The sequence below is a fragment of the Acomys russatus genome, chromosome 21, assembly GCF_903995435.1.
Source record: "Acomys russatus chromosome 21, mAcoRus1.1, whole genome shotgun sequence".
Taxonomy (NCBI): domain Eukaryota; kingdom Metazoa; phylum Chordata; class Mammalia; order Rodentia; family Muridae; genus Acomys; species Acomys russatus.
Window position 1 is genome coordinate 57119894 of NC_067157.1, and position 12255 is coordinate 57132148.

The 12255-nt window shown below is 49.0% G+C and overlaps 2 protein-coding genes across 2 annotated transcripts in view; one reads left to right on the forward strand and one right to left on the reverse strand.

Moving 5' to 3' along the window:
• The window catches only part of Mpc1 (mitochondrial pyruvate carrier 1), a 363284-nt gene that overhangs the window by 310483 nt on the left and 40546 nt on the right, over positions 1-12255 (reverse strand). The gene's annotated exons all lie outside the window — the stretch shown is intronic.
• Positions 9058-12255, forward strand: part of Rps6ka2 (ribosomal protein S6 kinase A2) — a 140744-nt gene continuing 137546 nt past the window's right edge. Inside the window, exon 1 of the mRNA XM_051164213.1 lies at positions 9058-9235. Coding sequence (XP_051020170.1) covers positions 9137-9235 — 99 coding nt within the window. The 5' untranslated portion in view covers positions 9058-9136. The remainder of the gene's footprint in view (positions 9236-12255) is intronic.

Sequence of the window (12255 nt, forward strand, 5' to 3'; positions counted from 1 at the left end):
GAAGAGCCACGAAACAATCAAGGATTATATTAATGTTATATTCATAGTGTTTTGGCTATTTGTCTTTGGCAACCTTGAAGAAAACATCTTTCCTATCTTGGTGAGTCTGAAAATCTTATTATAAGTTCGTATCTATCATATCTCATCTCTGTCAACTTAAAATACCTATCTAGACCTAAATACATCTTAAGCCCTAAACAACTAAGCTTAATTGTAAAACTGAACTATCTGGTCTTCAATCCCATCAGAGACTTGGGAAGGAATAAAATTAATTACCTGAGTATACAGGGAGTGCAGGCTAGCATCTTCCAAAGTGAAAAAAAAAAATGACAGAGACAGTTTGCTACCTGAACAGTCACCCAAAACTCTCTATAACACTGGAGCATCATCTTCAGCCTTCTGACCCAATATATCTGACAGACATATTTGTGAGGCAGGAACTATTGAGGACTTGCTTACCCTGTCTTGGCAGAGTTTGGCCACCAACTATGCCTGCATCCGAGCAGAATTCTGTCTGTAGCCAAAATGAGGACATTTTGCCCAGTGGCTGGGTTGTCACATTTGAAGCCATCTCCATAAGGAAGTTCTTTGATGCTCATCATCTTCTTTGAGGTAGGCTGGGTGTTGCCAGGAGTTAATTTGTCTTGTTGTCAAAGAATCTTTAGACTAATAAAACATCTTTAATGCTATATTCTGTAGGACTCTGAGGTTTTTGAAGATCTTATCTATTTTACCTCTTCTATCTATAGAATCATATCTATTTGTTATACCAAGATGTATATTCTTGTGATAAAAATAGTTGAACATATCCTAAGGCAGTCGACATAAATCTCATCTGCTTGCCATCTCCACTGACACGTTCATAGGGACTTTATCAGGATCATGAGCTCACATGCCCTGGGGTTCTGTGTTTACTATGCTGTGTGTTTGAAGGGCACACATCCAGCAAGCACATACATGCGCTTCTGAGTCAGCTTTCCATGTTCCCCACCTGGACCTTTAAAACAAGTGTTGTGACAACTTCACACTGGCATGTCCCCTTGTTTCTCTAGTTCTTACGCCAGGCATAGGCGTTTCCTTCAGAATGAGCCTATTCCTGATTCACCTGCTGGCATTTAGGGACACTGGCTTTGGGATAGACTAACATAGCCTCTTACCTTGGGTGGGCCCTGGTGCTGTCTCCAGATACTCTGGGGGGAAACCTTTGGCCTATGTGGCAGATAGCCACGTGGACCTCAGAGCCAGATATGAGTCAAGAAAAGAGTTCTTTGTTTTAGTCATTATTTGTGTGTTTCCCAGAAAAACTGAACCTACAAATGTCTTCAAACATATGGCTTAGAATTCCCCACTTTACCCCATCCGCATCCTGACCTTCCTCCCTTCATCCTCTGAGCATTGTGTGTGTGTCTGTGGCTTTCACAAGTTTCTGTTTGCTCATCTTGTCCCTGTCTCTCTCTCACGGATGCACTGGTGTTGTACTGTTGATGCCTATGAAATATTTTTAAATGATGAAGATCTCTGGCAATAAAAAATAAATCTAGCAAGGAATTTACATTCTCTTTTGAACCCATTCCAGATTTTTTTTAGACTTTTCTATTATGAAAAGCTTTTCCCTCCCTTTCAAGTTACAGGATCCTTCCTGCTATAGTCTCAACCTGCTTCCTGTTTCCTGCTAGCCCTCCCCCTCTGCCCCCCCCCCACTTCAGAGTTCCTCCATAATTCATGCCCAGACTTGTATGTGAGAGAAAAAGTCCCTTTTCTCTTAGTTGACCCATTGGCCCTCCTCATCTTGCCAGGCCTCAGTGTCTTCATTGCAGAAAGTGGGGTTCTTTGTGCTTGTTCGTTAGGTTAATGTGCTGCAAAGATAAAGCAATAATGTAAACTCAGCCCTTCATAGCAAGCAAATGTCTGGAAATAACAGGAACAGAATATAATAGCCTGATGCTTACCTGCAGTGTTTAGTGTTGGCACCAGATGTAGAAAAGGCCATAGAAAGCTGCCATGCCATGCAGCAGCAGCAGGCAAAACAGGGTGCCAAGCAAGGACCCAACACAGGAAGGCAGAGACATGGAAACCAAGGAGGGTGGTCTAGGCAGAGGCCAAGAGCACCTCATCATAGGCCCTGGCAGCTCATTTTTACACATGCAGGGGACAGAGTCCGTGTCGTTCAGGGAGCCAGCTGTGTTCTGGGGTGTGCCCTTCAGTTAGAAAGCATGAGGAGCTATGGGTGCACCTGCTGCCTTGGTCCGTTTGGTGACAGGATGGCAGGTGGTGGTGAGGGTTGTATCCAGTTAACTGTATCTGGCAAAGCTTGCAAAAGATGGTTGGAAGGGCCTGAGACTGTCTGCAAGTCCAGGTGGCTGCCTCAAGGGACCTCTTAGATGTGGATGGAGAGTCTTGGAAACTAGGGCCCACTCTCATTTCAGGAGCGGGTAGGATTCAGTGATAGGGCCTGGCAAAGCAAAAGTCGGGCCATGTGATCTCAATAGTGTGTAGAAATCTAAATTATAGGCTTTTTGTTGTTGTTGTTGTTGATGCTTGCTCATAAGACATGCCTGCTTGTTTAAGACCTGCCGCTTAACTGCGCCGCTCTGCTAGCCCGCTTCTGATGAACAGCTACCCAGTGTCACATCGTTCTTTGCTTGACTTTAGATCTCATTGTCACATTTGTGGTCCCCTGCCTGTAATCATGTTTTCACATCTTGCTTTAATTTCCTTGGACATATTACATTTGGTCATCTTGCCATTCGCATTAGACCCCTCCACCAGCTGAGTCACCCACACACCTGATTCCGGGTCTTCTACCTTAGCCTGATGTGAGTCTCTTTGTGGTTTCCGGTTAGTGCCTGCGCATGTGCTTGGTGTGCGCATGCGCTTGGTCCTGAGTGGGCCGCCTTACTTTCTTTAGAGCAATGTAACTCCTTTGGGGGGCAAATGACCATTTCACAGAGGTTGCATATTAGGTACCTTGCATATCAGATATTTACATTATGACTCATAACAGTGACCATGAAAGTAATTTTACAGTTGGGGTCACTACAACACGAGGAACTGTATGTATTACAGGGTCACAGCATTAGGAAGGCTGAGAACTGCTCTAGAGAATGCCTGGGGTTATTTATGTTGGGCACGCGGGCGCAACTTGTATGTTTTCAGCGTGAGGTTTTTTCAAGGTTGTCTTCACACAGATAGTGGAAGGGCTGTTTGGGCCACCTGTTCTTTTATAATTATTAGTATTTTTATTTTATGTACATTGGTGTTTAGCCTGCATGTATGTCTGTGTGAGGGTGTCAGATCATGGAGTTAGAGACAGGTGTGAGCTGCCATGAGAGTGCTGGGGATTGAACTTGGATCCTCTGGAAGAGCAGTCAGTCCTCTTAATGCTGAGCCATCTCTCTAGACCCTGGCCACCTATTCTTGGCATATGTCTTACCTTCCCCATTATCTACAGAACAAAGGCCCCTGAGCTCTACACATCCAGGAACCAAGAAGCAAGCCAGAAGTTGAGCCTGGAGGCAGGGAAGGGAGGTGGCAGGGTGCAGGAGCCTGGGGCCTTTGTATGGTGAGGGGTTGGGTTCTGCTTCATGGGCAAGGAGGCCTATGGAGCCTTCAGCAAGGGGCAAGGAATGCGGAGCCAATTTATATCTGACACAGAAGTCACTGCTCCCAATCTGGGTGGGCAGGGTGTTTGTGCTCAGGATGGCTGGGGACAGCATCAACTGTCCAGGGTAGAGTAGAAGATCCTCAAAGTCTCCAGGCACAAACCCTGTCCAGAGCTCTCTGCCTTGCGAGCTGTCCTTGGGACACTGCTTCTTGGCTCTTCAGCATTTCCTCACTGTCAACCAACCAACTTGACCTTATCTTCTGGAGTGAATCTAGATGCTGTCCCTTGTTTCTCAGCTGAACCCAGCGTTTCCTGAGGCTCCCAGGGCTCTCTCACCATGCAGAGTCACCTTGTGATCACAGCCTTGGCTACCTTGCCCCTTGAGCCTCCAGGCTTGGCACTGGGTGGGCCCAGCAGCCATCAGTGGAGACAGAGGATGAGTGGCACTGCAGCTCCCAGTAGCAGCCATCACTCCCTCCTAGTCACCGCGTCTCTTCTCCCTAACTCACATTCAAATGTATGCAGGAGAGAACTTATTAACAATTAGGAAATCACAAAAATAAATCCCGAACACTCCAGTGTTCACACCAAAGGCTGTTGGCCTCATTATACTGCAATTGTTTTTTGCGATCACGGGTCTTATTTAAATTTATATTTCACTTTCCCTGCAGTTTTTAAATTGCCTCAGTTAGTTCTTGATTATCAGGTATTATTTGCTGTATTTTTAAGGATGTGAGGTATTTAAGTGTGAAGACCCTCCCAAACTTTAACAAAGTGGCTTGCTTGTGTGTCTGAGAGTTGTGTTCTCTCTTTCCTGGGAAGTCACAGGTATTTTGTTTTCCGTATCCCAGTCACTTTGGATCAAACATGGGTGACATTGATGCTGAGGCTTTGTGGGGTGCCATGGTAATCCTGAGTGGTTGCCTCTGAGCTAATGACACCAAGAAGCTGAGGAGAAACATGACAGCGAAGTCTGGGACTGAAGATGTGTCCTGGAGCTGTCCTCTCCTCTGTACTTCCTGCCCGCGGTCCGACGTCTGTCCGGAACACTGTAGCGTCTTCTCTGTCATTCCCTCAGGATATCATAGAGCTCTTAGAGAAACTGTTTCCACTCTCCAAGGATTCTCTACCTGGCACCCAATTGCCAAGAAAACATTTTAAAATGAAGGTGTAGTCCTACGTGTATCATCTACCACTTCTTATTTTATCTTCTTTGTTTGGGAAAAATTTTTCACTGTTTTCCAACTATCACACCTCATGTGCTGGTAGGTCTTCTCCAGCCTGCAGTGATGGACCCAGTGCTGAGCTGAGGTTACCCCCTGGCCTGCCCGAGGGTGAGTCCACATTAGCAATTCTCCTGTACCACTGTTAGGACTCGTTACAACTACATTGCATTTTCTGCCACAATATTCTATCAGCATCGTGGCTGCTAAAAGAACCTTTAAATAATTTTCACAAACATTTAAATTTGATAACTAGACGTCTCTAGACCAACCAACTGAGCAAAGAATGCCAGTCTTGCTTAGCATATCAAATACTGTCCTTTCGGCTGAAAGCTTAACAGAAAACTTAATAGAGAGATTTGTTATTTTCCATGGAAATAGTTCTCAGAGAAGTTTGGCCCCAGAACTGGTTAATGCAGCAGCTTAGCAGATAGTCAGAGAGCCTGTACTTCCTAGTGTTAGCTATGTCATAGCATGCTTAGCACAACAGCTGGTTCCGCATGGTTCCAGGATAGCTGTGCAGCTCCAGAACCACAGCTCCAGAACCACAGCTCCAGAACCACAGCTCTGGAATCACAGCTCTAGAATCACGTTAGCATCCAGATACTGAAGAGCCCCTCCTCTGCTTTCCCAAACATCTGTTTTCTCACGCTGTGAAGTCCTACTCCTCTTAGGCTCATCCCAGCTCTCTCTTGGCTTCCTTGCACTGATCAGGCACGCAGCTCCTCCTACCTGTCTCTATACCCTGAGGCGTGCCACTATTTCTGTCTTTTCTTGAGGACTGTGCCAGCCTGGTCCCTCTCTTCCTCTTAGTTTTGAGCTCACAGTGACTTTTCTCCTCTCAGTGTGTTATCATTGTTTATTTCCATTTCCTTCCTCGTGCCTGCTTTGTATGTTCCTAGCTTTACCGAGGTGAACTTACAGATAAGAATTACATGTTTTTAAGGCATGCATGGGGTATTCCTATGTAGGCATTCCTTGTGTAATGATGTCTCCAATCAGCCGGTGACACACCATGGCTCCCTGCAGCTACCTCTGACTACACAGGTAAACCTGGACAAAGACTATATGCTGTGGCTGCCTGGGATGGCCTGTGGGGTAGGCAGGGGGAAGTATTGGTCACAGCAGCAGCCCTCAGTCCTGTCCTGGAGACACAGGCATGTGAAGGCGTGGTCAACCAGTTGGCCAATCTGCCTTCTTAGTCTCATTGTTTCCTAGGCGTGTCCCTCCAGTGCTCAGCACTCATTCTGTCTTAAGGGAAAGAAGAGGCCTGTACCCTACACACACACACACACACACGCACGCACGCACGCACGCACGCACGCACACACACACGTGGCACCTGCGCCACCGCGGTACCAAGTCTAGGGTGAGGGACTGCGGATTTAACTCATGCACACACACACACACGCATGCACACACACACACACACACACACACACACACACACACACACACACACTAACACAGCGGGTCCTTCGTGCTATGAGAGCAGCAGCCGCAGCAGCAGCGGCAGTGGTTTATTCTTCTCCTCTCCAGAGTTCCAAAGAGCCTTTATATAGGCAGCAAAACAGGAATCCTCCTCCCAGGTGAAATCCCTCAAGAGGTGATTGCACACAGGAGGAAAAGTCTCGAGGATGGGAGGGGCGCGTTCTCAGAGCAGTAAACATGACTAGCTAACCAAGATAAACACAGACATGGAAGCTGCTAGAAACAGGACATGAAACAGCAAGACAGGCAGGCAGCCCAGTCGGGCCTGGTTCCTACACACACACACACACACACACACACACACACCCCGCATGGTGCTCTAGACGTACCCTGACAAATTCCAGGGCAAGTATGACATCCAGAGAGAGACTGCCAACACTAATGATTTGCCCGGATTTCTATTCCTGTGCACAGCAGCTCTGTGCTACTGAACTTCAGGTGGTAGGGCCTTCAGCAAAGTGCTAAAGCCACAGGGAGTCAGCCTGGCTCTAGGTGGATGGAGCCCACATAGTGATGCTTTCCTCAGCTTGAAGCATCCCTGACTTCCCCCTAAATCTTATGTCAGCTAACATGGTTGAGCACTGCTGGCTCTGCCTGGGTGTCACTGCAGCCCTCCGCGCTAGCTTTGGGATGTAGCTAGCATGGCCTGCTTTTCAGCTTCGTTTCCAATGTTTTGGAGACTTTCTGGCTGTCTAGATTTTTAAAAATTAGTATTTATTTTTATTTTTTTACTTATACATTTATATTATGCATATATAAAATAAACTACATAGAGCAAGAAGAACCATGAAACAATCAGGAATTATATTAATGTTACATTTATGGTGTTTTGGCTATTTGTATTTGGCAACCTTGAAGAAAACATTTTCCTATCTTAGATTTTCTTATAAAATTGCAAATGATCTCAGAAGTGGTGAGCTCTTGAGCCTAGTGGCCTAAGGGCAAATTGACATGGCTTTGGGGGCTTCCTGGGAGGGTGTCAGTGAGCAGCAGTGATCTAGGGGACCAGGGACTAGTGTGACCTAGAGGCCTCTGCCCCTAAACTCTCCACAGCCTTGCCAATTCAGGAGTCCCAGGAGCCAGTCCCCCATAGTAATTTATAACTATGGCAACTCTCCATTGCTAGAGTCTTCTTGAGGAAGGACCAGGCCCTGCCCTCAGGTGCTGTAAAGTAGTAAACACTCCAAGTTCTTAGGGATGGCAACCAAAAAGACTTGCTTAGAGGACCTGATTTTAGCTCACTCCTGATTTCATTCTGAGAAGGCCCCCAATGGGAGCTCACGCACCACAGAGCCTGGCCAAGTCTGTATACAAGCACAAATCACAGTGTGTACTCTGAAGTAAGCGGCAGACCCTTGTACTGCTGGCAAATCGATCTCCGGAGCCCCACCCCGGTGGGGTAGCAGTTCCTAAAAGTCCTCTTTAAGTAGGACTGACTCCTGATCCAGGTGAAATCAGTGAGGTCTTCCTTGACATTGTGGGCCTCCTGGCATGTTGGGTCTCCTGATTCCTGTGTCCCTTCCGATTATCACCAGGCTAGGAGGGAGAGTGTTGAGTAGCTACCTGGTGGGCTGCATTTAATGCAGGACAATCTGCTGTGCTCCCCAGAGTGGCCACAGCCAGGATGTCAGGTCAAGGGGACTGTGCTTGAGTCAGAGGGAAGCCTAGGACCCCAGAGGCCCCTGCCTCTTCTCCCTTCTCTGGTCTGCTTCCACTCGGTCACACAGCGCAGGATTTTATAAACCTCAGCCTTTCTTCCTGGGTGTCCAGGAAGGATCATCTGGACTCAGGTTACAGCAGGCTCTGATTGCTGCCTCAGATTGCCACTCAGGATGTTCCTGATAAGTCATCTGTGTGGATAATTGTCTATAAATGGAGCCGGAGGTCACAGAGAGCGGATGCGAGCCTTTGTTCTCAGCTGCTGGCCCCGACCACGTGAGGAATCCTCACGGAGAGGAGGAAGGCGGCTGACATTGAGAAGCAGGCGGAGGTCCTCTCCCAATGGCTCCTGGACAAGGGGGCTGCGGGGGACCAGCTGGACAAACGACCCGAGCGTAGCGCTTGCGGGCGCCTTTCTAGCGTGCTTGGTCTTCAACCATACAAGTTTTGCTCTGCGGAGAATAGCGTGATGCAAAGTGTGGAGTCCAAGTAGGCAGGAGTGTGTTCAGAGGAGAGCACAACAGCTCAGACAGATGCGGCCAGCAGGCAGGACAGGAGCAGCTTGCCCCAGCCCGGAGCCGCCGATTAGGCATACAGCGGGTGTAGGCGCTGATTGGCGGCCGTGGCAGTGGGCGGGGCGATACCGCGCCGTAAGGTTCTCTGAGGGCCGGAGTAGTAGGAGAGGAAGGGGTGGGCCGCGGGCGCTGATTGGAGGGCGTGACGGGGACGACGCCCCTGGGAAGGACTGCTAGCGGGGATTGGTGGGCGGGACGAGGGTGGGGCTGTCCGGAGCGGGTTTTCCCACTGAAGGAGAAAGAGCGCCTGCCGCGGGCACTGATTGGTGGGTGGGCCCGTAGGCGTGGCACAGCAGCGCACTCTGATTGGTCGTGACGGCGCTGGGTGTAGTCTGTGGGCGGGGCCTACCGCCGGAGGGAGCTGGTACTCCTGGCCGGAGGCGAAGGCGCCGCTGGAGTGCTCCTGGGGCCCGGCCCGGTGGCCGGCGAGGCCTTCCCTTTGTGCTTGCAGCCCACGTCCTAGCCCAGGGCCACCGCGTCGGGCTCCCCCGGCGCGCGTGCCCGCCCGCGCGCTGCCCAGCCTGGGATGTGCCGGGGATGCGCGCCCGCCGGCCCTGCGGCTCCTGGCAGCTGGGCGCGGGGCGATGGAGCTGAGCATGAAGAAGTTCACCGTGCGCAGGTTCTTCTCCGTGTACCTGCGCAAGAAGTCGCGCTCCAAGAGCTCCAGTCTGAGTCGCCTCGAGGTAAAGGCCCTCCCCGGGGAGCGCGCAGGATGCGGTTCCCTGCCGCGCCTCGAGTGGGCATGTGGAGCCCCGGTGACCGGGAGCCCTTCTCACAGTCCTGTGAATCGTCACCCCAAGAGCGTGGCGTGGGAAGTTATTTGAAAACTGGCCCACTTGTCATTAAAACCTATCAAATCTACTCAGAATGTTAGCACTCCATAACAGCTGCACAGAGCGAGTCCTTGCTGTGACTGAAGTCAATACCAGTGATTTTTTTTTTCTAGTGCCCCTGTGTGCACAGGATTCGGGGTCACTCCCCAGAGGCTGTACAGGAGGGGTGCGGTCCGTGCAGCAGGGTTGTCTCGTGGTGTGGGGGTGCTCTGGCAGGCTACACTCTAGTTCCAAGTTCTGTAGCCTCTGTTTCCTGCCGGTGCTGCCTCTGGTACTGTGTGGTCAGGGTATTTGAGATCAGTGTAGAGTTTAACCAAAGCAAGTCAGGAAGGCTCCACGCACTCTGGCGCTCAGTGGTGGTGTGCCTGACGCAATTCCCTGCAGCCTCAGCTTTGAGATAGGCTCCGAAAGCCGGAGGGCGCCGGGAAATGTTGACCTTTGCAGGTTCCCTTATCTTTTCTTCTGTGGGTATCCATAGCCAGTTCTGTGTGGTTTGAACAGCGGTTTTCATTTCAACAACTAAACTCTGCCCTCGTCCCAGTGCTCAGACCACGTTGTTGAGTCAGTAGATGGCAAAGCGGTGACCTGCTTAAGTGAAGTGTGAGGGAAAGCTGACAACTGACCTAGAGATTTCATGGACCGCTGATGCCCTCCTGGCCCCAGCTGGCCCACATGGAATTTGTGTGTGTGTGTGTGTGTGTGTGTGTGTTTGTGTGTGTAGGCTGGCCCACATGGAATTGGGGTGTGTGTGTGTGTGTGTGTGTGTGTGTGTGTGTGTGTGTGGTTGTTCCATTAGGACCAATGTCCCAGATTCAGTTTGAATTTCTTTGTCTGAGTCTTACTATGTTACACATAGGTAAAGGGCTCTGTTGTAGTTTTTTTTTTATTTACCTGTGTTATTAGTATGCCTGGCTAGCAATCAATCAAGACACAGACACCTGCTATATTTTAAAATAACCTTAGTTCACTTGGGGCAGGCAGAAATCAATCCTGTGAATTACTTCCCATGGTGGGACAGGTATAGGATATAGGATCCCTGCCCCAATCCCATGCCATCTGCTTCTAATAATGTCTATCAAGCTACCTCCCATCCATAATCCCAAATACTTGCTAATGTTCTTCAGCTGGGTTGAATTGCCATCCACGCCGGCCACATGCTTCTCCTCTTTGGGTCTCTTCTTCCTCTTGTTCTTTTTCCCAGGATCCCTCTCTCCCTCCTGCTCCGGGTGTCATGGCTTTTTATTAATCGAAAGGTGGGTCACAGAGACCTCAAGCAGTAATTAGCATCAAAATACATCTGACCATCCTCCAACACTCTGTGATGATCACAAGACCATTAGCCCAGGGACAGACTTAAAATCGGCCAGGAGTTGCTTGTTGAAAAAGTTTCTGTTGCTAAATTCCAGCTCAGAATGAAAGGGACTAGAGCAGCTCTCAAAGAACAAAACACCAATTTTGGACAAATATAATTATTGATCCAGTAATAGGGAGGGGGTATTTAAATTTAATGATGAGAAAGATTGAGCAAAAGTTCATTTTTCTGGGACTCTGCAAAGTCTAGCTAACAAGAACAGAAATTGCAGAAGTATTTACTGTCCTACCGGATTTGTTTTTATCTCCCATTTCACCACAATGCTGAGTTTATTATGCTGTTCCTCGTTTCTGAGCTACTGCTCTTGCCCATATGAGCAGACTCTGTGTGCCATTTGTAGAGTACATGGAGGGCCCTGGGCGTTCCTGAAGCAAGAATAACCGAAGTAGGCTCTGAAAGGCCTCCAAAATACTTTGGGAGGCAAGGTGTGTGTGTGTGTGTCTCTCTCTCTCTCTCTCTCTCTCTCTCTCTCTCTCTCTCTCTCTCTCTCTCTCTCTCTCTGTGTGTGTGTGTGTAACATTCCTAAGACCCCCTGCAGAAACCTGAAGATATACAGAAGGTCTAAGTGGTGGAAATGAAGCGCTTGCTACCAAGCCCAACAACCTGAGTTCAACCCCCAGGGCTCACATGGTAAAAGGAGAGAACTGGATCCAAGTTGTCTCCTGACCTTCATACGTGGCAGTGTGTTGCATTTGCACACACACCTGTGTGCGTCACACACGCGCGTACGCGCGCGCGCGCGCGAGCGGGAGGGAGGGAGGGAGGAAGAGAGAGAGAGAGAGAGAGAGCTTTAAAAGGCCAAGAAAGCAGTGTATCCATCAGTCAGTAGAGTGTCCTCTGTGTGTGTGCCTGATGCTGTGCCGGCTGCTGACGCACCGACTAGTTACAGTGTGCATCAGATGCACAGATCCACGCTGGCTCTGCAACCACCTCTTCCCCCCTCAGTTTTCTACCATTGATGTCTGTGAGAACCCACTCAGCAGATTCTGCTATCCTTATTCTATTTAGCAGGGAGAGGCCCTGAGAAAGGAAGGGTCTTGATGAAGCGTCCATGGGCATTTCTTAAGAACCTGTGTGTGTTCAGGCTGATTCTGGACAGTGCAGATCCCAGCAACACCCAGGACGCTCTGGCTTCAGGGCAGGTCACTCACCTGGGGACACATGTGGCCGGCTCTATGTGTTCATCTAGTAAGTCTCAGACCGTTTCACATTTCCCCAGGTACTTCCCCATTCCTTTGCATATAGACAGCTGACTATGGGCCAAAGATGAGGCCATCAGAAAATGTAAAACTTAGCAGGAAGGATGGTTCCTAAAGTATTGGACGCTGTTGTGCATTTCCTTGTTGGGACAAATGATAAAGGCAGCAACTCACCATATAGGAGGAAACTTTTATTGTTCTATAAAAATTGTCTTTAGGATACACAGAAAACTAAAAGTCTTTGTTTTTACAACTTGAAATCTAATGATATAAACAGGAAATGAACAGCAACTTCAAGC